The sequence below is a fragment of the Castor canadensis genome, chromosome 9 (genome assembly GCF_047511655.1).
Source record: "Castor canadensis chromosome 9, mCasCan1.hap1v2, whole genome shotgun sequence".
Taxonomy (NCBI): Eukaryota; Metazoa; Chordata; class Mammalia; order Rodentia; family Castoridae; genus Castor; species Castor canadensis.
The window spans coordinates 22,517,895-22,545,444 of NC_133394.1; the positions used below are offsets into that span (position 1 = coordinate 22,517,895).

Genomic DNA, 27,550 nt, shown 5'->3' on the forward strand with positions numbered 1-27,550 from the left:
TGCTGGGTGGGGCATTTACAAAAATTCTTACAATGTAGCAAATGTATCATAGTTGAATTCACCCCCTCCACCATTCTCCTTCATCCCTCCCTCACCCCATTCCTGGAGCTGTTTCAACAGGTATCATTTTTGCATTTTCACACACGTGTACATAGTATTTGCACTGTATTCACTGTCCTACACCTTTTCCCTGCCCCCTCCGGCCTCCCACTGGTATCGACAACCCCCCACCCTTGGGCAGGACCTGTTCTCCTCTCTGGTTCTCTAACTCTGTAGAAGAAAAAAAGAAAGAAATGACATTTTTTGCTTGTTTGTGATAAAGATAACTACACAGGGCGTTTCCTTGTGATATGTCCATATATATGTGCTATAACCTCAATTAGTTTATTTCCTTATTTTTCTTCATTCTACTTTCATCTCTTTCTTATGGTTTCAACTGGTTTAAAAATTTTAATATTCACTCTTGTATAGAGAATACACTGGCCATATTCACCTTCTTAGTTTCCTTCTTTTACCCTACCCCCCTGCTTGTGTGTGACTTCCCCTTAGTGTGACCTGTTTTTCATAGTATTGCTGTATTTGTATTAGGTCTGCATTCCACATATGAGAGAGAACATGTGGCTGGCCTTCTTTGTTTAGCAGTTGTCATAGGCACAGACTTTCTGCCACAAGTACAGAGGGTTATACAGAGATATTATGAGCCTTGCAGACCACGATGCATTTCTCCTGTATAAATAAACAGCAGGTTACTGACAGAAACACAATGGGATGACAAAGAGATGAAGTGGGGCAGGGAGAGGGCACAGCTGTCTTGACTTCCATGTATCACAAGGGTATACAGGATTCCCTACGGTTACTACTTCCAAAGGACTACAAGAGAGAAAAGTCACACATAGAATTTTGTTGTCAAACTTTAGTTGCTAAGAGGTCTAGGTCAGCTGGGTGAAGACAGGTAGGCCCTCATCTGGCTGTGGAATTCCAATCCAAATTGGCATATACAATAATATCGCAATAATAACTGTGGTGGCTGCAACTGAATCAATTCTCATAGCTACTGCTATGGATGCAAAGGAAACAGAAGACAGGTTCTCCTTTAGGGATTCACAATCAGGATGGAAAGAAATCCGTAAATACACAAAAGGGTAAAGTCACTTGAAGTAGAAGACTGGCAGAAAATAACTGTAAGGTAATCAGGAGTCCTATATTTAATCTCAGCCCGTCAACTAAATATGTCATCCTGGATAAATCCCCTAATTCAATAAACACTTGTGAAATGAATAACCTTCGTGAAATCATGGCTTCCCCTCTACCTTCACTTTTCAGACCTGAAAGTCTTTCTTTTTACAGGGCTACCTGATAAAACAGTGATATAGCAACCCCAAAACTTACTATAATTTTTATAAAATCTAACACATGATTGGATCTTTTAGAGAATCTGGGGACAAATACAGTCCTGGAATGGGTGGGTTATATGGTGGCTCCATGTGAAAGAAAGGCAAGCGAAATGCTACAGGTTGAATCTTGAATGTCCCCACAAGGCCCATGTGTTCACGGCTTGGTCACTAGCCTGTGGTACTAATGGGAGGTGGTGGAACCTGTAGTAGGTGGATCCTGGTAGAGAGAAGTTAGGTCATCGAGGGTGTTCCCTTGAAGGAAATACTAACAGAACCTTGGCACCTCCACTCTTTTGTTTCCCGGCCACCATGATTTGAGCATGCCTCCTCAGTCACATGCCCCCATCATAATGTACTGTGCTTCTACATGCCCAAAATAACAAGGTCAAAAATCATGGAATGAAATCTTTAAAACCAGGAGCTAAAATAATCCTTTCCTCCTTTTAAGTTGGTTACTTCAGGTATTTTGTCATAGCAATGGAAAGGTAACACATGAGTTGGGAGAAAAGAGGGCTGGAAAAGCAGGTAGAAAAGAACGTCTCTTATAAGTCAGAGCAAGCAAGCCACAAAACAATTCTGAGGAGGAGTGATATGTTTACACTTCAGTATCTCCAGAGGTGGCCAGGGGTAGAGAAGTCATAGGGCCAAATAAAAAGAATGATGTTGTCAAAGAGCCTTCTGGAATTGGCTGGCTATGGATGGACAGTTTGGTACAGGACTAGGGAAGGTTTTGGGCAATTCTGAGAGACCAGGAAGACATACCTCCTAGTCAGAGTGACTGATGAACAGGGCTCAGGAGAGAAACTGGGACAGAAACATACATCCAGGTGCCACCATATATAGTTAGAAACTGAAGACGAAGAAACACATAATTTATGTGGTGAAAATGAATCCGGAAGGCTGATGGAGTAGAGAAAATACAGTAATTATCTAACCACAAGGTGATGGAGGCCTAAATTAGGGTTGAGATCATAAGGAGAAAAATAGAGAAAAGGAGACACTGAAAAGGAACTACTAACAGGATTTCATGACTGACAAAAGGGTTGAGTCTGGTAGCTGGGAGGATGAGATACATGGTAGACTTGAGAGGGAAAGATGAGACGTGAGGTCTGTATGGGATCAGTGAGGTGACAGTAAATACCCAAGCAGAGAGTGTCTTTGTGTGGCAGGCACTGGAGCCTCAGGGCTATGCTGAGGTCCAACACATTGATTTGAGAATTATCATTTTGTGACATTAAATTCACACAGAAGGGTAACACATAAAGCGGAAGCAGCAGACGGTCACAGGAGGAAACGTGGAGGACCCTGGATCTGGTGGAAAGGAAAGGGAAGTGGCACTGCACTAGGAGGAAGCAGGACAGCAACAATCTGTGAAGCACCATGACACACTCAGCATGACGAAATAGGGTTTTAAAAAGTAGAAAAAGTAAAGGGCTGGTAGAATGGCTCAAGTGGTAAAGTGCCTGCCTAGCAGGTTCAAACCCTAGTACCACCACAAAAAACAAAATGGAAAAAGTATGAAATATATTAAATACTGAGAAATAACTTGGGAAGCACATAGCCAAACCTATAGCAGTAGCAGCTGCCCCTGGGAGAGAGGAAGGAAGAATTGTGGAGCAAGGGAATCAGAAGGAACTTCTGCACGATCAATGATGGTTCAAATTTTTTCTAAACAGAATATATTTCCCAGGTAATTAAAACATATTGAGAAAAGGAGTAAATACTAGAAGGCACTTTTGGATTAAAACAATTCTTTCACTCTCAACACACTCTTCCAAGGAAAAGTTTGTTTTGAATTTCTTTCTTTCTTTCTCTCTTTGTGGTACTGGGGTTTGAACTCAGGGTCTCACCTTGCTAGGCAGGGGCTCTACCACTTGAGCCACTCTGCCACACTGAAAAGTGATTTGCTATGGTCTCCCTCAAAACCATCAAGTTAAGACCACATCTCCAACACAAAAGGGGATATTTCGTTCAACTCTATATTAGTCACATAGCTGGTGTTGAGGGTTGGGGTGTAGCTCAGTGAGCTAGATCCTAAGCACCAAAAGTAAATAAATAAAATTGGCATCGTGGCGGCTATTATTTATTCTCATTCCAGAAAAATGGGAGCCTGTTAATCAGTCTGCATTGCACAATCCTTCCCTGTAAGAGCCAAGCACAGACTTTCATCAGTTGTCAAAGTATCTACAGGCATCTGACCTTGAAAGAAGACCGTGAGCTTCTGTCGACACTTAGACCTAATGACACTTTCCCTAGAGTCATAAAATTTAATCCTAAAAGCACACAAGGCAAATCCTGCTTGTGAACAATGGGGCTATGAGGTTGAGAGAAAGAGAGAGAGAGAGGGAGAGAGACTGCCAGGATGTTGTTGCTTTTCCCTTTCTGTTTTCCTGTCTTCCTGAAATAGTGATCACTTCAATGACTTCTGATTACAGCCCAGGAAGCTACAAGCTGGAATCCTTCCAGGACAAGAAAACAAAGACCTTTATTCCCCTTCTCCCCCATCATGAATCACTTTCAGGAGGACTTGACCTTTATTCTTGCAACTGTGCTCTGTTATATTGAAAGAAAAGTATGGGAATAAATTCTCTTAAAATGTAACAAATACAACTCTGCAGATAGCACTGACTTATAACAATGGTTGTATTTTAGCGATTTGCAATCAAGTGACTCTCTTATGAAAGCATATTCATTTTCTTGCTTTGTATTTGGTGCTGGGTTTGTACCCAGGCCCTGACTTTTGTACATAACCTACCACTGGTCCACATCCAACCCTGTATTTGTATATGTAAAACAGTGCCACTGAGGTAGTTTGCATATCAAAACCCCACTTATTTCAAGTGCACGGTTCAGTGACTTGTAGTAACTTTGCCAAGTGGTGTAACCACCACTATAAATCAGTTTCAGAACATTTACTATCCCCCTACCCAGTAAGATCTTCGGACCACTCACATTTAATCCTTCGTTCTATACCCTGCCCACAGCCAATCATAAATCTACTTGCTGTACTATGGATATGCATTTTCTGGACATTTTGTATAAATGGAATCACATAAAATATGGTCCTTTAATCTTCACCCTGACTTATAAAATAAAACCAGAAATTTTCCTTGGGCCTTTAAAGATATTTCATATTTAAGAAAAATCTATTACCTTTCAAATAAAATATTACAATAAAGACTGATGTTAAACAGTCATTTAAAAGATTTAAAGAATTAAGTCTATTCTCTTTATAAGCTCTAAAATGAAAAATTTAAAGTAGTAGTACAATACGGTGCTAGAAACACAGAAAAAAAAGACCATTTATCTATTTCACTGTTGAAACAGATAAGAGGGCTATTTCCAGATGTTTCACATCATTTTAACATCTCACCCTTTTACATAAAATACAAAGATTTCTCTTTTCCTTTTAAAAATAAATATGTAACTTTCCTTCTAGAACTTTTGATATTTTTGTTTTGTTTTTTTGAGGTAGGGTCTCCTTATGTGGCCCAGGCTGGCCTTGAACTAAAGATCTTCCTGCTTCTGCCTCCTGAGTGCAGGGACTGCAGGCATGTACCACCACTCCTAGTCCCAGAAAAATTCATACATGGCCATTTTTTTTCTTAACATACTAGTTTTAGTTTTTGTGGTATTTTTCCTACCCGGTATTTTAAAAAGCAGTAAGAATATCTTGGCTAGAAAAGACTGGATGCTCAAGCTTTGTTGAAGGGTCTGTGCCTGCCCACCAACCTCCTCATTTTTGCCAGAGCTTCTGAAATCAGCAAACTTGTACACAGTGCTTGCATTGGGTAGGGCAGACATGTGCTCCTTTAAAACAGATGGGTGGGACGAGCAACACTGAAGGCATCACAATTCCCCACCTCAAACTATACTACAGAGCCATGGCCATAAAACAGCATGGCACTGGCACAAAAACAGACATGACCACTGGAACAGAATAGCAGACCCAGATATGAATCTATGCAGTTATGCCCATCTGATTTTTGACAAAGACATCCAAAATATATGGTGGAGAAAACACGGCGTCTTTAACAAATGTTGCTGGGAAAACTGGATATTTACACGCAGGAAACTGAAACTAGATCATGTCTTTCACCCTGTACAAATATCAACTCAAAGTGGATGAAGGACCTTACTATAAGACCTGAAACTTTGAAGCTAGTGCAGGAAAGAGCAGGGAATACTCTGGAAGCAATAGACAGAGGCAAGGACTTCCTCAGTAGAACTCAAGTGACTCAGCAACTAACAGAAAGGATGGACAAATGGGACTACATGAAATTAAAAAGCTTCTGCACAACAAAAGAAATGGTCTCTAAATTGAAGAGACCACACACAGAGTGGGAGAAAATCTGTGCTAGCTATAGATCAGAAAAAGGACTGATAACCAGAATATACAGGGAGCTCAAAAAACTAAACTCCCAAAAAATTAATGACCCAATGAAGAAATGGGCAACTGAACTAAACACAACTTTTTCAAAGGAGGAAGTCCAAATAGCCAAAAAGAAAAGTATGAAGAAATGATCACTACCCCTGGCCATAAAGGAAATGCAAATCAAAACCACACTAAGATTCCACCTCACTCCTGTCAGAATAGCTACCATCAAGAACACAAAAAACAACAAATGTTGGTGAAGATGTGGGGGAAAAAGGAACCCTCAAACACTGCTGTGGGAATGTAAATTAGTACAACCACTATGGAAAACAGTATGGAGGCTCCTCAAAAAGCTAAAAATAGAACTGCCATATGATCCCATTTCTAGGGATATATCCCAAGGAATATAAATCAGGTTATAATAAAGTCAGGTTACAATAAAGACACCTGTACTCCCATGTTTATTGCAACAATATTCACAATAGCCAAGCTATGGAAACAGCCAGATGCCCCACCATGGATGATAGATTAAGAAAATGTGGTGTTTACATACAATGGAATTCTATTCAGCCACAGAGAAGAATGAAATTTTGTCATTTGCAGGTAAATGGGTGGAACTGGAGGTCATCACTTAAGTAAAGTTAGTCAGGCTCAGAAAGCCAAAAGCCACATGTTCTCTATCATATGTGGAATATAGACCCAATACAAATATAGCAGTACTATGAAAAATAGCTATGCTAAGGGGAGGTCACAAAAGAGAGGGGAAAGGTAAAAGAAGGAAGTTATGAAGGTGAATATGGGTGATGTACTGTCTATACAAGAATGAATATAGAATTTTTAAACCTGTTGAAATCACCATAAGAAGAGGACTAAGATAGAAAGGAGAAAAATGGAGGGGATGAACCAATTTGGGATATAATGCATATCTACATGGAAATGTCACAATGAAACTCTCTCTCTAGTTATCTTAAACAAGCAAAAATGTCTTTTTCAAAAATGGAGACCAGGTAGGTAAAACAGGTCCTGTCTGGGTGTTGTTACCAGTGGGAGGGGGAGGATATAAGGAAAGGGTATAGGAGGGTAAATATGGTAGAAATATTATGTACTCATGTATGAAAATGGGAAAATGAAATCTGTTGAAACTTTTCCAGGTTGGGGGGTAAAGGAGAATGATGGAGGGGGTGAATTCAACTATGCTATATTGTAGGAACTTTTGTAAATGTCACCATCATGACATTTACCATTGTGACCCCCAGTACAACAAAAATATGATAATAAAAAATAAAACATGTGCTGGTTGAAGTTACTCTCTTCAATGTATTGATAATTTAGTAGCATGCACACTTTTATCCCAAAAAAATTCTTAATACTATTTTAGGAATTGCTGCTGTTGGTTTTAGTGATTCAGACAGATTAGCCAATGCTCTCACTGAATGGATTCAATACAAATTGTATCATTCCAGTGAGTGCTAACAAAATCAAAAATATTTATTCTTAAGTTTTCCTCTTTAAACCACTCGCATTGTGAGAGAAAGATTCTAAGAGGACAAGAAAATAATTGTTGTGTAAATGATTATGCCTTGATGCTCATTTTAAACATTTATAGAAATACAGAAAAGTAAGTTATTTATCAAATCATGTTCCAAGATAGAAACCAGTGAAAAGGTACTACTAAATGTTAGCCAACTCCTCTTTTAAGATTCTCACCATGTCACATTTTGAAATGTTACTCCTCTTGTTTTTACTTTTATAGCCACTATCTGAAAAGCAGAAAATAATAAACAGTTGCTGAAAATAACTCCTATTTTCATTACATCTCAAAAAGAAATGAGACTATATACGAGGTTTGAAACAAAGAAGAGAAAGACTGAAATGAGACAATCTGGGAAAAAAAATACTCTAACTCATAAAATTCAAAGTGATCAAAAACAGACTGTTAGCCAAAAAAATCAATTCTCAAAAGCCCTCAAAATCAATCTTTACTCCAGTGTTGAAAAAAAAATCACAGGACACTTAATCATTCAGGAAGTTTCAGTACCTAACAGCTCTTGCCTTTTTTTGGTCTTACCTATGTTTTTAACTGAAAACCAAACTCCTGTGTATAAACATGCAGCATTGATTTTAAGAGTTGCAAACACGTGATTGTTTTGAAATAATTCAGATTTACCAGATGATACACCAAACAAGAGAGATGTTGAATTTCCCCCCCCTTTTTTTCTGGTAATGAAAACACAGTTTTAATTGTCATAGTATTCTACAGCATGAAGGGTCATAATTTTTTTTTCTTTTTTGAAGAGCAATTTGAAAATACTAAGAAAGGCCCAGCTTAAATGCTTCAAGACAATTCCTTTAAAAAGAGTTGGTAAGCCCAGGCAGATATCATGTGCAAGAACAGCAGTAAAATAACGTTCTCAAGCCACACTGCCAAGTTTTAAGACTGGGGCAACTATACACTGTTAAAGAGAAAAGTGGGAAAGAGTTAAGGAAAGTAGTGGTACATATTTATTTTGTACACACACACACACACACACACACACACACACAGTCACATTTATTTTTTTAAATTTAAAATATATGAATTTGTCAGTCACTTCTCTGGGAAAGTAGCTCCAAATGAAAATAGCTTCTTAAATTCATTTCTGAAGAAATGAAAGTTGGCATATACCTCTTCCTTTATTTTAAAGATACAGTGGATTTCAATGATCTCCAATTGTCTCAGTCCTAATTTAAATCATGAAGAAGTAAGTAAAAGACAGGAAAAATCTCTGCAGACACAACAGGTCCGTGGATAGACAGACAGCTAAGCAAGTTTCTGCATGATGGTAGAAGCAAGGGTTAGCGTGCCAGTGACAGTGTGGCTCTATCTAAGCTTGCTCGACTGCTGGGAAAGGATGTAAGAAATTCATACATGCAAATGTGCATTTGTTTTAAGTGGACTATAACTCACTGACCAGAGGTACAAAAAGGTGGCTGGAGCCACAGGCAGCAGGAAACTCCATCCAGAATCTTTCTTCTTGGTTTGAAATACAAATTCATTCTCCAGATACAAATACAAAGATCTTTTCTTGCTACCTTTAGAAGTAAGAGTCTATTTTTTTTCTTCATTTTATGACTGGATAAATAAAAATGGTATCTATAACAAACATTTGAATTTTTATTTTTATTTTCATGCTAGGCATTCTTGACTATTCTTTACAAACTGATTTGGTAAGGTAACATTACAAACGCTCTTTTGACCAGCCACTTGATTGTGCTTTTTTTTTTTTGCAGGACTGGGATGGAACCTCAAGGCCTTGAACTTGCCTAGCAATCACTCTACCACTTAAGCAGAGCCCCTAGTCTTTGACCCTGGTTTTTAAACTAGAGAAGAAAACTTTTAGAAGACTTTGTGTTTTGTACCTGAGCCTGTATTCTGTTCTTAACTTTTCCTCACTGTCCAAGCTAATTTCTATGGGCTGTGACCTTCTTCCTCTGTTGTCCCTGGGTTTTCTCTGGCAGGTCCTTCATCTCCTGGCTTTGCAACACTAACTTCTTCTTCTCCACTGGCTCTGCTCACTAAGTGCAGAAATTTGCCTATGTTTCATTCATTACCATATGTTAATTCCTTAACAAAACAAAATAAGGATAAAAAACAAAACAAACCCTTTCTCTTTAGGGGACAGACATGTCATACCTCCTCATTCTCAGTAAACACCAGTGACTTAAAGCAGGCTCTTCTGCACTGGATTGCCCCAGTGACCACCTTGCTGGTTTCCCAACACTACTTACTGTTCCCTTTGTCCTTACTTCTGTATGTTGTCACAGCCCCTTAGGGGCATATTTTGAAGGCATGGCCCTCAACTTGGGGTGCTGTTGGGAGGTGATGAACCTTTAGAAAGTAGTGCCTAGTGGAAGGAAGTTAGGCCATTGGGGGCATGCCCTACAATGGGGGATAATGGGGTCCCTTCCTTTTTCTGTTTGCCCCCTGCCTACTATAAGATGGGAAGTTTCCTCTGCTACATGTTCCTGCCATGATGTCCTCTCTTGCTAGAAGCCCAAAAGCAAGGTAGCTAATTAATCATGGGCTGAAACCATGAGCCACAACAAACCTTTCGTACTTAAAAGTTGATTCATCTCAGGTACTGGTTACAGTAAGTGGAAAGCTGACTGTCACACCCTCCCCCCACTACATTCTACATTAGCTGTCAGGAGCCACTGTGGCCCTCCAAGTTCACTTCTGAGTTGTCCTCACTGCTCTACATGTCCTCATGTGTTGCATCCTTACCTGTATTTCTCTGGCCAATAAACTACTAATCCTGCTAGTTTAAAACCTCCTAAGACCCTTACCTCTTCACTTGGCCTGGATCCTCCTCTGACTCACACAGCACCTGGGAGTTGTATTTGAACTTTCTTAAGAGAAGCACCTAAATCTTATCCATAATTTTTTGTCAGCAGCCTACTTCACAGAGCCTGGTACATAATGGTGAGAATTACTGAATTTTTAGTCACCTGTCTTCTGTTTCCCTGTGTGCAGGACTTACGTCTCTCCAGGCAATGTCACATAACTAGAACTCAGTAAAGATTAGTATTTGTGGAAGGAACCGTAACACTGTAACTGCTGTCACACTCTCCCTCCTTCAGTGCATCCAGCACACTCCTGAAGAACACTTTTCCTAATAAAGCAACTGTCCTGGCTCCCATCACCTTCTCTGCCCAGTTCACACCTTCACTGACTTCCTGTTGCCTAGAGGATGAAGCTGGGTGCCTCCTGCCTCAGTTCTTTTGCATTTGCTAACCTCTGCCTGGAAGCTCTTTCCTTGATCCACGCAGATCTCCTCCTCCTCCTGTTTCAGCCCAGGCTTCCTCTAACCCCTCAAACTAAAAATGATCTTTGAGTCAGTCTGTCCTGTTGTAATTTCTTAATACTCCTACAGTTGAAATCCTCTTCATCATTGGCCTACTGTGTGACTTCACTGCCTTCCCCATGAGCTGTCACGTTCATAAACGTGGCAACCTGATTGGTTTTGCTCACTGAGGCATCTCCTGCTTTAAAACAATTCCCAGAACTTGAGAGTGACCTTCAAACACTTTTTCAATGAATGAAAAACTGAATGGAAAAATACAGTCTGCAATCCAGGTCCTGGATGGCCCAACCTTCTTCCCTTTCTAGCTTATCTCTAACTAATTGGTTTGCTATTCCCAAAACACCCCCTTGTGCCTCTAAATGGACCTATCTACATACTCTGGTCTTCTTTTCCTTCTTATCTGAACTGTCATCATGTTCTAAGTTCAAGCTCAAATTTCATCTCTTCTCTAAAGCAGTCCAAAGTGGCAAACTCCTTAATTGTACCATTTATCTGTTTAATGTTTTGAATAGTTGAAAATTGCCTTAGAGCTCTCTAATATTTGTAACAGAATTTTTAAATTTTAGAAATAGTTTATAAGTTATCATAAAACATAAAAAAAATTCTTAAAAGGAAAAATTCTATATGCTAGGAGAAAATAACATTCAGGTACCACTGTATGAAAATTGCACATCTTTTTCTTCAAGCCTATCAGAAGAGTTTGCATTCAGGTACAATGTGTAACATCATGATGGATTAAAAGCAACATTCAAAATTAATTTAAAAGAGTAAATTCTAGTGACAACTCTGACTTCAATTGCAGATGATATTTTAACTGAATATTCTATGAAAAGGCATCCAAAAATAATACTTCAACGTTAACTGTGAGCTCAGCATAGTCCTATTAGTAAAATAATATATTTCAATCCAGAAGACAAAAACAAAATAACTTCTCATCTCTTCTGTGATAATTATCAAAACTTAGCATGGATCTAAAATATCTTATGCATGTATGCATGTATCCATCCATCCATTTATCCACCCACCCACCCACCACCCATCCATGCATCGTCCATCCATCCATACTGTTGATTCCATTGGTAGATACATGTAGACACGCTTAGATATTTGGAACTACCGATCAGAGCAGATAATGGAACTTGTATTACGTAGATAAAGAAACTTGCCAACCTGAATACCAACGTGGCACCACTAGCTTCCTCTGCTGAATTCATGTCATCCAAGCAGGGTTTCCTCCGACTTAGCCTCAGGCTGATGTGAGGAACGCCATCAGACAGCTCTGGTTGTGGTATCCTATAGGCCTGAATAGATCCCTCACTCCTGGACTTTGGGATCTAAAACATAAAAATTAAAAAAGGGTGGAGGACAGAGAAAGAAATGAAAAAGGCTTTAAAATGAATTACTGAAGATTGAGAGCTTAATTTATTAATAGGTAGTATACTGATAATACCCTAGAAAAATATAAAGTAGGCATAGAATTTAAAACACTCATACCGCAAAGGGCACGAGGAGAAGGAGACAGCAACCTTCTAAGGGGAACTTTCAAGCCTTACATAGCCCATGGTACTCTTTGGGATTCTGACACAAATCCCTCCCATGTTCACCTCTCCTTAGAATACTCTACACAATGAGAGATGGTGGCAGGGTATCACCTGGAGTGAAGGAAAGAAAAAGTTGGAAAGAGATGTGGAAAAAAGAAAAAAAAAGGTTGTCTTTGGATCTAGAACGTCCCTATTGGGGGCATGTCCTTAAATGGCGCTGTGGAACACTAGGCTCTTTCCTTTTCTCTTTGCTTCCATGAAGTGAGCAGCTCACTCTACTAGGAGTGAGGCAACGGCCTCCCCGTAGGCTGAAAAGCAACTGGCCAACCATGAGCTGAAATCTCCGAACTGTGAGCCAAAGTGAACCTCTCCTCTTTTAAGTTGATTATATCAGGCATTTTTGTTATTGTAATAGAAGCCTGACTAACATAGACTGAAATCATTGAGATGAAGAATGTCAATTCAGAAAGGTGTCCAGAAATATATACTACCAACAAGCAAAACACAGTAGACCCTCGGTATCCACAGGTGTCTGGTTCCAAGGAGCCCACTGTTGAAGAATGCTCAGATGCAGAGTTCAGTCCTCTAGGACCATTCAAACTTACTTGTACCATACGTTCAGGAGGCCTGAGCAATCACAACTTGAAACCACATGGAGCAGACTTCATTACTGTCACAAAATTACTGTTGTGTACGTTAGTACTGCTCACCAAAACTAATCTTATTTTATGCTCTTTATCTCTACCACTTCAGATGCTTGATTCATTTTTCCCATACCACTGCTCAACTTCCTCTGAAGACATGTCCCCTGTCAGCAAAATCTCAGATTGCCTCTTTTTCACTTCACCATTTGCTTTTTGGGAGGCATACTGTATTTTCACAAGATGAAGGGCAGGGAAACACTCAGCAGATCACACAATGATTTAAACACACGGAGGTTAATGAGGGACTGACTCAGAGTGTCTCTGCACCCACTGAGCTGCACAATGTGTGTGAGAATTTAAAATTTTGGGGTTTGAAATTTGATTTTTTAATTTACTATTTTTTTTGACTGCTTGGTCAGAACCACTTGTAATAAATTCACGAGTAAGGAGGGCTTACTATATGCAGGAGTTTGCTGATAGTTTATTTATTTATTTATTTATTTTGAGATGGGTTCTTGGTATGTTGCCTAGTTGGCCTCAAACTCATTGACTCAGGCAATCCTCCTGCATCACCTGCCTGCATATCTGCAGCCACACTGTGTGCCAGCAAACCCAGCTTGCAATCCTCTTTTGTATGGCAAAATATTGTGTAATAAGCTTTGAAGTAAGGTAATAAATAAGAAAACCATAACCTTTTAGTTTTCTCATATCTATGGAAGAATGGACAACAGACTGTTTTAAATGAATGCCAGGTATACTGACTTCTCAGACTATCTCTGAAGTTATGCTCCCTCCCACTTCAGAAAACTCTCTTGCTCTCTGACTTTATATCAGAAAGAATAGGAATACAATCAATATTCTTTTCCTAAAACATGTAAATGACATGATGTCAGAATTGCAGGAAAAATTCTTGTATCCCCTGTATGTATCACACGGGAAGCCTTTCTTGTCTCTAGCACTCTCCTCACCCTTGGACACCTGAGACATCATCTTTTCGTCACTAGCCATCCACTAATCATCCATCTAAGGCCAAATCCACCCCTAACTTCCTACGAGGCTGCAATAACTCCATTGCCTGGAGTTTCAGGTCTTTCCCAATTCTGAATTCCTACAATACACTACCGCAATCTACCCTTGGCTACATATTGCCTGGTACTGAATTCTTACTTGTTCCATGTTTCCCGAGTTCACATGGCCTCACTGAGATTTCAAGATAATGTACTAAAACCTTATCTTCCTTTATTTCTTCCCTTTTCCCATCTCCTCCTCTTCCTTTTCCTTTTAGTAGTAGTATTATATTTTCCTTTTACCCATAAAATCCAGCAAAGTTTTGGATCCACCAACCCACACTGATTGTCAGACTATGGACTTTTCAGCAATAAGCTATTTTCAAGACACTGAGACTAAGATAACAGACAAAAAATGTAATCTGAAGACAATTATGAACATAAATATTTAGTAAACTCATGCCCCCCTGAGGAGTACATAAAATAATATATGAATAAATATATACATTTATGCTCTGTCAATTAAAAATAAAATTAACTTGGAAAGCCACACACACCAAAAATAAATGAGCATAACTTGGCAAAGTGCTAAATTTAGCATAGAGCAAAGTAATCATTTATTAAAAGCAGATTTTATTATTGCTGGTGTCATGTCAAACTTGCCCACATCTAGTGATGGCCAAGTGGCTATTCACAGCATTTCTCTACAGAGCATTTACATGCTCATGCAAAACAAGAAAAGCAAGGAAAAAAATGTTAAATTATAAACTTCCAAACATTTCTGTAGTCCAAAATTGCTTCATTGGCAAATAAAAGTTGTGTATATTGATCACATCCAACACGTTGTTTTGAAACAAGTATACATTGAGGAAGGCTTATTAATACGGGCATTACTTCACATACTTATCTTTTTTGTGGCAAGAACATTTAAAAATCTACTCTCTTAACAGTGATCAAGAATACTCTTCTTCCTCCTTCTCCTCCTTGTCTTCTACCTTCTTCTTCCTCCCTCCCTCCCTCCTCCTTCTTCTTCCTTCTACTTTCTTCTTCCTCTCCTCCTTCTTTTCCTTCTTCTTCTTGGTGGTACTGTGGTTTGAACTCAGGGCCTTGCCCTTGCTAGGCAGGCTTTCTATTACTTCAGCAATACCCCCTGCCCTTTTTGCTTTGCTTATTTTTGGGATAGGGTCTTGCCTTTTGGCTTGGGCTAGCCTGGACTCGGATCCTCCTACTTGTGCTTCCTGTGCAGCTGGGATGATAGATGTGCACCATCAAGCTCAGCTGTTGGTTGAGATGGGGGTCTCAAGAACTGTTTGTCCAGACTGGCCTTGAACCAGGATCCTACCTGATCTCCACCTCCTGAGTAACTAGGATTAACTGCACCTGGTGGCTGATATTATTTCTTAAAAGAAATCTTCAATGAACAGCAAAATAACGCGAAATTACAAATATATATATATATATATTATATCTTTCACAAAGAGGCTCCTTTTGCATGTGACTATATTCATGTGATTAGACTTGAAAAAAATGAGACATGGTTGTAAAGCAATGCTTCATACTAATTAGTTAAAAAAGGCCACAATTTAGACTTCGTTCTCTCCTAGTGTAAGATCGGTACAACAGTAGTTGTTTGGCATCATTTCCCAGTGTTAAAATAAGGAGATCCTATTTTAGGTTCAGTGATTGTTTTGGGGTTCTAAATTCTATTCAGCAGTTTGCATAGAGGTCAGAAACTCTAGAGTAAAACAAGGTAATATGCAGCTACCCATCCTGTCGGTATACAGGAAGAGTTTTTAAAATGCAGGTCACCAGAACCCAGACACACAACGACAGCAGCTACATTCTGTCCAAAGGTATTTCTGCAATGATCTAATTTTGATACCAATAACACAGACACGAATAAAGTTCATAATCTTTCAAATATAAACTCATTATTTATGTATCAAAGTAGTATGAACTATATGTAGAATGCAAAAATGCCACCTGGAGTTTATGAGGGAACAGAATTGTTAGGGCAAAAAGCAGCTGAGTAACTCTCGAACCACTACAACTGTGAATATATACACATATTTCAAAAGGAACGCAGGATTGTGTGTGTGTGTGTGTGTGTGTGTGTGTGTGTGTGTGTGTGTGGTATGGGACTAGGGTTTGAACTCAGGCCTTTGAACTTGCAAAGCAGGTGTTCTACGACTTGAGTCACACCTGCAGTTCATTTTTGCTCTAGTTTTTTTTTTTTTTTTTTTAGGTAGGGTCTCACAAACTATTTGCCTGGGCTGCCCTTGAACCTCCGGATTTGCAGGCATTAGCCACTGGTGCCCATCTTAGGAACACTACGTTTTTAAATGATGACTAAGCGTATTTCCCTGAAGACTACACACTTTCACCATAGAAAAGATGACTATAGGAAAAATGGCAATACTGTGATAAAAATTTAAAGCCAGATGTTTCACTGGTGTAATTTCATTTTCAGTTCAAATGCATTCATTCACTTCAGGAAAAAGAAAAGACTGCTTTCTTTACTTTGGCTAGCATTGAGCATTTCAGGAGCCCAAGATTTGAGCCAAAATAAACATATGACTCTCAGCTTTATCATGTCGGTGGAAGGGATGGTCTTCTTCTTATGCTCTTGGGTGTCTGGCTCAGGTTGTGCATAGTTTGGTGGGGTGGACGGTCTGATTGGAGGTGGTGCTGAAGGCCTTGGCATCACTGAACTCCACAGAGGACCAGGAAACCAGTCAGCCAAGGCCACAGATAACAGTGGGTGTGTTATTGTAGTGTGGCCCTAAAGCAAGTTTTCATTGGAACTGATTCTGTCTGGAGATAGTTTTGGTTGTCATGATGGGGCTGAGCTACTGAAAGGAGAGGGGCAGAGGCCAGGGATATAACTAAGCACCCTACACTGCACAGGTCAGTCTGTATCTGGCCCAAAACATCTGTAGGGCTGGAGTGGAAAAGGCCTGCTTTAGAGAAACAGTGGGAAGAGACCTAGACTGAGGCACCCACTCTTCTCATACACTGTGCTTCTGGTTGCATCCTCCCTGTTGGGCTGTATGTGCTGAGACATAACAGACTCTGTGGCCTAAGGAGGCTGTCCAGGCTGCTTTGTCTAGGTGAGAGTCACTGGTACCTCTGTGAGCTTCCGCCTTCTTTTGCTGAGCAGAGACTCCAAGCAGGGCCAAAAGTGTAATAAAATATGTAATAAAGGGTGTCGGTGGGCCTCAGATGTCCTCCTGCCACCTCCCCCAGAAATTGTGGCTGCAGGAGGAAAATAGCCCAGACTTTGGGGGCCTACCTAGGCAGACAGACAGCTTTCTCTTTCCACCGGAGGTATAATGAACATTTACTAGTTCACCCCACACTTTGCTTCCTTATTTTACCATTTATTAGTCATTTGGCAACTTTTGAACTTGAAGGTTAAAAACTATAAAATTCTGTAAACCATCTATGAAAAATACTTTGCTCATAAGAATTCTTCCCCTGGCTTGAGATAAGGATCTGAGTATATGCTGTGTGATTTATGAGCATAACTAAAATACAAACATTCCAGGAACTTTACAAAGAGGACATTCCACGCACGTCTTTGCAGGCATAGGGTAACTCTAATTGTAGCAATGTGAGCTTACTTTAGCATTTAAGATGCCATGGGAATAGAATGCAAAAGAAATGTGCATTGAGAAAATAAAATTTGAAAATATTCTCTTACATTCTGGTTCTGCTACCATTATAAACGTTTATTAAGCATCTCTTGGTGCTAGGTGTGGTTCCAAGAATTTTACATAAACCAGTTCACTTAAGTCTTACAACTCAAAGATGTAGGAATGGTTATTACAGTTTCAAAGATGAGGAAACTGAGTTACCTGACTGGGTGAGTTAGTGGCAGAGCTGCAGTTAGAACCCAGCTAGGACTCAAGCCCCATTACTCTGTATGCTAGACTACATGTTAAATGTAGGATTGTAAGAAGAATTGCATTTCTATTTATTACTATTATTTTATTTATTTATTTTGGTGGCACTGGGGTTTGAACTCAGGGTCTCACGCTTGCTAAGCAGGTGCTTTTACTGCTTGAGTCACTCCACCAGTCTGAAATGACATTGTTAGGGGAAAGACAAACCATTTTCTTCTTTCCTTTTCTTTTGGCATTAGTATTTAGCACTTTCTTTTTAAGTTTATCTCTCAGGCACCCACTGAATCATTCTAGGAAGATACTCCTTCGTAATTTAATTTATTAATAGGACAAAAGGTATGCATTCTAAATAACTATACTGGGTAAATTATGGCACATCCATATAATGAACTACGATTCAGCCATTAAAATATCTACAAAGTTTTGAATGAGACTTTGAGATTCTTTGGTTACGATGCATAATATACCATGAGCTTAGTTATCAAATAAAAATGCGTAAGAAGTTAGACATACATATCCACTCACTAAGACCATTACCATGCTTAAAAATACGCATGCACTAATTTCAAAAGTCAAAAAACCCAAATTCCATCACAGTCAACACTACAAATATTTTAAGATGGTCTGATCTTTGAAAACTGAACAAGGAATCCAGCAGCAGAAAACGCTCCTGTAATAAAGGCACTGACTTGCCCTGATCAAATGATGGGACTGAAAATAATCGACATAATGACTCATCCCACCTTTAATTTTCATTCATTTCCTCATGTAAATCTGTCCCTGTGATGGAAACTGACAGAGCGTGGAATAGGACCTGTCTGCCCTGCAGGACTGGGACAAGAAAGGGTAGCAGGATTCAGTTTCCAGGGATTATTTTCTTCAAAACTGGAAGGTCCTTTTCCTTTGAGGAGGTAGGAGGGTTTTTTCCAGTCTTGGTAAGTGTCTTCCCACAAAAGATAGGTGCATGTGAATCAAGTGACAGAGTTTTACAATAATAACAATTCAGTAATCTATTATGAGACAGTAATATTAAGTCATTTTAACAGTTTGCATGTAACTGGGGTTTAGGTCTTACAAGTCACCCTGTGCCCGGCTCAGTTGTGGCGTTTCCATTCTGAAATCACAAAGCTTTGTGACTGTGCTTTTTTTCTTGGACTCCATGGTCATCATTGTGCTTTGAGAAAGGATTAGAACAGGGCAGAAAATTATACTCCAGGGTCAAGTGAATGAAGGAAGACAGACTGGAAGGAAAGGAGCCAAGGCGATTTTTCACATTTAGACTTAGCTAAATAAAGTTCCCTAGACTTCCTCATTCTCCTTGACCTTTCTTCCACCTCATATGGACGATGGCAAACACTCCAGCCTCCCCATGCTCACCACAGAGAAATGTGAAATAGCAAAGTATTAGAAAAGAGATGCTAACTTCTCAATGAAAAATTAGACATTTCTAGCTTAAAAAACTAAAAACAACTTCTAAGTAAAAAAACAAAGTTTTAATTTTTGCTCAAATATATTTCATTTAGCTACTAAAAAATGAGGTTATTGGGGGTGGTGGTGGTAGGGGAGAGGTAAGAGAGATTAATGGGAGAGGTTGAATTGACCAAAGTCAAGTATAGTCACAGCAGGAAGACACCCTTTGAACATTGACTTCGGAATTAATAATGAAAAACAGGACTATAGAATAGATACAGTGTGTGTGGGGGTACTTTTGGGAGCGGGGAGAAAAAAAAATGAGGTTATTTGCAGAACTGCTGTAACTGTCCTCATAGGTAATTTGGTGAATCTATTGTGCCCGTGGCACAGTACTAACAAACTGATGCTCCAGATTTTTTTCTTTGATAATTATTAATATGCAATATGACAAGGAATATTGTGGTGGAGAAGGAGCTCCTTGTCTATGTCTTCCTTTATCTTTTTCTTTTTTTGGTAGTAAAAATTGATCAATGTTAGAAACAAAGTTCTAACTATAAATTATCATCTTGATCTAATTTTAGGGCAACTCTGTACTTCAGTATAAAATCGGTTTAACTCAGTTTGTCAGAAAAAATTACTCACATGTGAAAAGACAGAAATTTGACAGTTTTAGAAAGTTTACGTTGAAGTAAGAAATCCAAAGAATTATAGGCTCACTATGTGGCCTAGGGAAGTCACAAAACCCTCAGTGCTTGGTTATCTTCATCTCTGCCCCTCTTACCTCTGTTCTCCTTTGCAAAATAGAACATTACAACAGAAATGTGTACCTGTCTGTTCACTGCTGCAGCCCTGTGTCCTAGAAGAGCACCCAGCAAATAGTGGGCAACCATTAAATATTTGTAGAATGAGTGAATCACAGAGAAAACTAAATGGTATCACTTCCCTCCTCTAAGAAACAACGAAATGTTCATAACTACATTAATAGAATCAAGCACATTAATTCAACTGGGTAAACTTTGTTCTTATTTTACAAGTTTCATTTATACTCATTTTAAAATCTATTAGTTTAAAAAATAGCTACAGAAGAGAAATGAGAAGAATCTGAATTTATAGAGCACGGGAATTACTAATGTAGAACAGAAGTCAGGAAGGTTATTTTCCTCCACCCCCAGCCATTTGCCTGGGGGCTCGGGTTCCAGGAAGCCTCAGCTCTCAGAACTGCTCCCAGTAAATTTGCACATGGACTAGGGTGAGGTCGTCCATCTTTATTGACACAGGTTTGTTTGCTGTTTCACAGACTTACTCACTCACTTCCCTGACTTCAGGTCTTTTATCAGGAAAAAATTCAAGTCAAAAGTAACTGTTTGAGAGGTTTAGGAATGTAGATATAAGACTTGAACACAAATTTTTATTCTATTAGTAAGACAAAAAAAATTTTGCTGATATCACTAAATTTGTCATCTCATCTCCATTCTTTGGTCTCAAATTCTTGCTAATTTTGAGGTGAGATTACACAGGAGGATGGGGCCTGTCCTCTGGATGTTTGCTGAATGAGAAGTTACTGAAACCAGATTGGAGTCTCCCTAACCAGTCAGATTCCTAATCAGGAGTGCACATTAAAAAACCCTTTAGAAATTTAAAATCTACCCTGGCCTATGTATCCTCGCCTTTCTATTTCCTGGTCTCATGTAACAGATTGAGAATTTAAAAATCCTTAGAATAATGTGTGTTGCTGGGCTGGTGGAGTGGCTCAAGTGGTAATAGTGCCTGTCTAGCAAGTATGAGGAAAAAACGAGAAGGAGGGAGTGGAGGAGGAGGAGAACATGTGTTGCTGACTCCAAGTGTTAAAATGTGTCAGCAAGAAAATGCTCTTGTTTTGAGATTTTCAAAAGTGAGTGTTAAGGTAAAAAGCAAACTGAACCTTAAATAAGTGAATTAATGGATCGCAACTGATCATACAAATTTCAATTTCTTCAACTCAAGAAAACTTATGTGGAAAATGAAGAAATCAGATGATTATTTTTGAGTCGTTCACTTTTAGAGTTGAACAGGGGGATTGACTCCAATCTGTATTTCAAAAAGAAATTCCAGAAGCTCAGAAAATTGAAATAATTTGTCCAAGGTTTCCAAGGTTATACAATGAAATAGTGGGAAAATTGGTTATTAAAAACCCTTTCTTCTGACACAGCGAGGGTGAGTGTGAAGTGAGGATGAATTGTAAAGTCCAGGGCAAATGCAATGATTATTTGTAGTAATCCAATTAGGAATGCAGATAGATGGCTGGTCTGATAGCAACATCCCAGGCCATGGGGCCCACAGAGCAGCTGTATGGAGTAGAAACCCCTCTAGCAATCCCACGCAGCCCCATTACCAGCCCGGGTATGACATACAGGGTTTGTTTGCAAGAAGTAATTTTTTAACTCTTTCTAAAAGGCAAGCCAATGTTGTTAGAATTTTTCTGCTGTATACAAGAAAACCTAATCTTAACAAATGCAAGACATTGCTGCAATACTGACACCGTCTTTGATTTTGCATAATGAGGAGAAAATACCCCCTATATACTATCTCCCAAACGCTCCACTGCACCTATTTCACCTGAAGCACTGTAGAGTTACTTGTGTTTATTATAGTTATCTTTCCCCCTAACCAGATGGGAATTCCAGAAGCGTGGGAACTTTGGTTTACTGTTGCAAGCATGGTAGGAGTTAGGGAGCGTCAAGGATGAGCATGTCCAATCCTACAAATGCACACTTTCATCGATCAAAGCCTCACCACATGGTGACATACCCCATTGCCAGGGACAAATAGGCCTTATAGCTAGGCCACAACAAACCCAGATAAAAATCTGCACCAGGCACCAGTGGCTCACGCCTGTAATCCTAGCTACTCAGGAGGCAGAGATCCGGAGGATGGTGGTTCAAAGCCAGCCAGCTCAAATAGTTACTGAGATCCTATTTGAAAAAAACCCAACACAAAAAATGACTGGTGGGGTGGCTCAAGGTGTAGGCCCTGAATTCAAATCCCAGTACCTCCCCTTTCCCCTGCTTTCTTATTACCAAGGAGGAGTGTGGGGTTGGATCTTGGGAGGTCACTGAAATGGCTCACTTAAAGGGAACAAAGGAGTGTAGCAGAAGATATCTGGGGAGAAGCAGGCCAGAGAGAGAGGCGGCAGGGCAAAGGCCCTGGGGAAGAGGTGTCATGAGGGAGTTCGAGGAACAGGAAGGAGGTCACTGTGGCTGGGGCTGGATGAGTGAAGGAGCAATGGTGGGGTTGGTTGGCAAAGCAGCAGAGGCCCTGGGTTATACAGACCTATAGAGTCTTAAGAACTTTGGCTTTTCCCCTGAAGAGGACAGAAAACTCTTGGAGGATGCTGAGTAGAGCAGTGACATGACCTGACTTGCTGTGACAGGATCCTTATTGCTTCATGGAGAAGGAATCAGAGGGGAGGCAAGACTAGCCAGAAAAGAAGTGAAATGCTGGTGGCTCTGAGGACAGATGGAGAGAAGAGAGGACAATTTGGCTCTATTTTAAAGGTGGACTCAACAGGATTTGCTGATGGGGTGGGTGGGAGGCGTGGGGCAGGTAGAAGGGGAGGTGACTATAATTGCCTGAGCATGGAAAGAATGGGCCTGCCATTATGGAGCTGGAAAAGACAGCAGGAGGTGCAGACTTGGGTGGGAAAATCTGCAGACTTGGGTGGGAAAATCAGGAGGTTAGCTTGGACGTGCTAAGTGTACTAAGTGTGGGGTGCACAGAGGACAGTCAGTCAGATACCAGACTTGAACTAACTGCATAGATTTGGGGTCACCCATCTGCACAGATCACTTAGGGAGTGAATTTCAATAGAGGTGGGAGGAGGACTAAGAACTGAGCCTCAGGACACCCCAAAGCTTACAAGTTAGACAGAAGACCCATTTGGTGAAGCATGGCAGGGAGGTGGAAGGGAACTAAGGAGGCACCAGGCACAGGAAAGGTTTTAATGAGGAAGGAGCAAACACAGTTACCATCTAATCCAGCAATTCCTAAACATACATCCACACAAAGACTTGTACAAAAATAGCCAGAATCTACAAACAACTTGAATGCCTATCAGCTGGCATCTGGTGAGGCAAGATGTGATACATATTCATATCACAGAATATTTTCAGCCATAAAAAAGGAATGATCACGATAGAGCAGAGATGAATCTTGCAAACAATGTGCTGGCGAAAGAAGGTGGAAACAGAAGGCCACATATTGTGTGATTCCGTTTATATGAACCGTCTGGAACGTGCAAATCTAGGGAGACCAAAAGGAGATTGGTGGGTGCCAGGGAACAGGGGATAGGAAGTAACAGCTAACAGGCATGGGGTTTGTTTTGGGGTTCATGCAAATGCTCTAGAATTAGATATGATGATGGTTGCACACTTTGTGAATACACTGAAAGCCAGTAGATTTTAAGTTTAGAAGGGTGAATTTTATTATATCTCATAAAGCTGCTACATTAAAAAAAAAAACAAAAAACAAGTGGATCACCTGTGTTCAATGTGGCCACCAGGATGAAGAGGAGAACTGAGTAGTGAGCACTGAATGTGGAAATGGGCTGTTTCATTTTGCAGAGGGGAGTGATCAGCACGGGTTCCAGAGAAGAGAAGAGGAAAGTAAGCTTATGTCATTCTTTTGAGCAGTTTCTTGTGAGGAATGGTAGAGAAAAGGGATTTGTAACAGGGCCCATGGAGTCCGAGGAGCTGGAGGATGGGTTGTTTTGCTTTTTAATAAGATGGGAAACGTGAGAGTATATTTTATGCTAAAAGGGAAGACTCAGGAGGTGGGGCAAAATCAATGACTCTGGAGAGTGAGGAAGAGGGAGGAAGGAGAGGGAGGAAAGAGGGAGGAAGGAGTAAGAGAAAGGAGAGAGAGAGGCAGGAGAGACAAAGGAGAAAGAAAGGAGAGGGAAGGAGAAAGGAGAAGGAGGAAGGAGAGAAAAAGGAGGAAAGAGAGGGAGGTGGGGTGCAGATGAAGTCGAGGTGGGGGCAGGGGGATGACTAGATCTGGCATGTGGAGAGACCGACTGTAGTCCGGAGCAAGTGCAGCCCATCCTGTGGGACCAGAAGGAAGGAGAGAACACTGTGGACACAGAGGCAGGTGGGAGGTGGATGTGAGGGCAGGAGCAGTAGATTTCTCTTCTCATCTTCTCAGAGAAACTGAAAGCAAGGTCCTCATCCAAAGGGCATGAAGGGGAGAGGGAGGAGATACAGAGGTTCAGGCAAGGAGAAGGGATGACAAAGCCATTCACAAAGTGGGAAGAATGGAGGGCAGGGGGAAGCAGTGCGGCTGCCTGTGGCGTCAGGGCTTTTGACAGTTTTGCAGGCTGATGGCCAGCCCTGTGGGACCCCAGCTGAGCTGTGTGGGTCAATCCAGCTGAGCTAGGGCAGGTCAGGAATGGGAGTGCAGGTAGTTTTAGAGGAGGGAGGGATTGGAAGGTGACAGATACTAGCTTCTTTATTCTCACATTAAAATGACTTATTTCTTGTTTTATATACTGTTGTCCTTATTAGCACGAGTGATCCCTGAATGTCTTTCTCATCTTTGTTTCTCCTGCCTATAAAGCCAACACAGGTGATTAATAAATACTCAATGTCATTTTTTTTACAAAATGTATTTATTAATTTGTTAGTTATTATTTCCCTTCACCTGCTGCTGTAAACATATAGCTAATGAATGAGACTGATCTACTTGCAAATTATATGCTATAAAACTATAATCAGTTTTTTCTTATAGGTTTCTTTATGTATATGTATACACACATATATATGTATATGTGACATAAAGCTCTTTTTTTTTGGCTGTACTGGGGTTTGAACTCAGGGCCTTGTGCTTACTATGCAAGTGCCCTCCCGCTTGGGCCACCTCCCCCTTTTTTGCATCAGTTATTTTTCAGATGGGATATTGCATTTCTGCCTGGGCCAGCCTCACTCAGACTGTGATCCTCCTCCCTATACATCCTGTGTAGCTGGGATTACAGGTACGCACTACCACACCCAGCTGGTTTCTTTATACTGAAATGGAACAAAAGAATATGTCCAAAAAGTAATTACATTTCCTTTCCTAAGCACTAATTAAAAGCATTCATCAAAGTAACATTCAAACATGAAAACATCTTTTGATAATGCCACTCATGTGTTTTGGAAAATATTATTCTTCTTGGTGTAAGTATGGGAAGAAACTAAGGCAGCCTAGGTTTCTCCAATAAAATGAACTGCTCCCCAGAGAAAGCTAAGGACATCCCGCGCTCCATACACTTCAGACGTCTCATGCTGTTTAGCAATAGCTGAGCCGCTTCCTCTGCAAAGCTTCTAGAGTCACCTTTTCATCTGTGAGCATGAGTGGTAGCTGTCCTGATTACCACCGTGGACGATCTGCTTGCATTTCTAGGACCAACTGTGATGAAGGTGCTTTGGGGGCACCCCTCCCGTTCACCATGAACCTGGAAGTGATGCTGTTCTGGGGGAAAATGCCTTCTGAGCACGCAGCTGGGGAGCAGGGCAGCACACTGGTAACTGGTATCTGCGAGCACTTGTCAGCATGTGTTGTGAGTATGACTGCCAAAAAGTGATGAAAGGGATGAAACAGATGCTATTTATTTACAAGTCAAGTCGTCTTTTATGTAGGTCTTACTATAAACAAGGAAAGCTCAACGATGGTTTGCCCTCCTCTGGCAAATCTCTATAACTAATGATCCCTTGTCCGCAAAGCCGGCTGGAAATCAAGAGGCCAGAAGAGTCAGGGAGTTCTCCGAGGTCCCCCCCACCAGGGTATTGCTCACTTGATGAAGCCATGAGGCATTAATAGCCACCTGATTTTGTCAAATGCACATTCTCCATGAATTAGAAATCATTTCCATTGTCATAAATAGTAGTGAATGCTTTCCTTTACAACATAAGCATTTACAGAGAAGAAATTGGCCTTGAACTTTCTTTCTGTAGCTAGCTCCCTGACTTGGGGGAAGTCCCGGAACTTCTGTGAGGCTCTACTAGCTCACCTGTATAATTAAAAACCTTCTAAGTTGTTTTGAAAATTAATGAGATAATTTATGTATCAGTAGTGCCTGGAAAAGCTTGGCCTCTTAATAAATGATGGAAGTGAGAGCTATTAACTTCAGCAATTAATAAAGGACCTGCAGAACTTGGGGTGACTTTTCACTGTTACCACTATCCTGATAGTTTAAATAGCACTCCTTGAATTTGATGGTGATGTAATTCACTAAATGACTGTGATACACTGAGCCTTGGGCTAGGTGTGGCAAATGCTGAAGGGAGTGGCAGGTCTGGCAGGGACCCCTATCTCTAGTAGGAAGTATATTGTTGAGTGCTCACTGTATCATGGACATAGTATTTAAACACTATGTAGACATATTTTTTCTCATTTTCAATTCAAGAACAGCCCTGTGAAATAGGTACTATTATTCATTTTATGGGAGAACTCACAGAAAGAGAATTTAGGGAGCTCATCCAAGCTCACCCAGATAATAAGTGATTAATCTAGGATGTGAGTTGTGGCAGTCCGATTCCAGAGATAACAGTCTTAACTACAGTGCCACACCGCCTCCTGTGTTTTTAAAAACATTCAATAGCAGCAGGTATTTATTGAGCCCTTACCACCTGTGAGTCACTAAGGATACACACAGGAGAATAAATCAGATCTGATTTCTGCTCTCTGGGGCTTGGAGGCTGGGGTGGAGGTGGGGGTGGGAAGGGAAGATAAATGTTAATCACATAATTGCAGGAACATAAACACATGAGCTATAATAAGTGATAGGAAAAATTACAGGTGTTAAGCCAGAAATGTATAATGTATACAAAGTTATTTGCGAATATACACAAGTCACACCATCAGTTCTGCCTCAGGCAGACAGATATGAGTTGGGACAACATTGCAGGAAATGGGAACAGCAGAAGCAAAGGCATAAAATAAGAAATGTGAAATGACCGGGTGGGGAAGGGAAAGGAGAAGTGGTGGTAAGAGTGGGTGGGGCTGCAGGCTGGGTTGGCGTGAGATTGCTAAGGGCAGTGGGGTCTGTGTTAAATGACTGACTTTCTGGGCAACAGAGCACTTCATGGTTATTCTGCTATCTTTATCAGATGAGGAAGGCATGATGAGGAAATATAAGGGTAGCATCATGCATTTTTCTGGATGGAACACACTCCAAACACTAATCTTTGTTGACGGAACACAGTGCTCTAGGCTACATATGTACTTTTTAAATCTTCTAACTTTGATACCCAGTAAATAGACTTTTCTCAATTTTTTCAACCACTGATGGGCAATTACTGGTTGTTTTCCCAGTGCCCATATCCCTCCATCTTCTACAATGTTCCCAATTCGAATCAAACAACCTAGGTCCAGCCACTTAGCGTACTGTCTCCTAGGCACAGCAATTTGTGCAGG

The 27,550-nt window shown here is 40.4% G+C and overlaps 1 protein-coding gene across 7 annotated transcripts in view; it reads right to left on the reverse strand.

The window, feature by feature from the left end:
- Fam13a (family with sequence similarity 13 member A) overlaps positions 1–27,550 on the reverse strand; it is a 309,967-nt gene that overhangs the window by 100,843 nt on the left and 181,574 nt on the right. For all 7 annotated transcript variants that reach the window (XM_074041354.1, XM_074041353.1, XM_074041351.1 and 4 more), the window contains one exon: positions 11,784–11,947. In XM_074041354.1, coding sequence (XP_073897455.1) covers positions 11,784–11,947 — 164 coding nt within the window. The remainder of the gene's footprint in view (positions 1–11,783; positions 11,948–27,550) is intronic.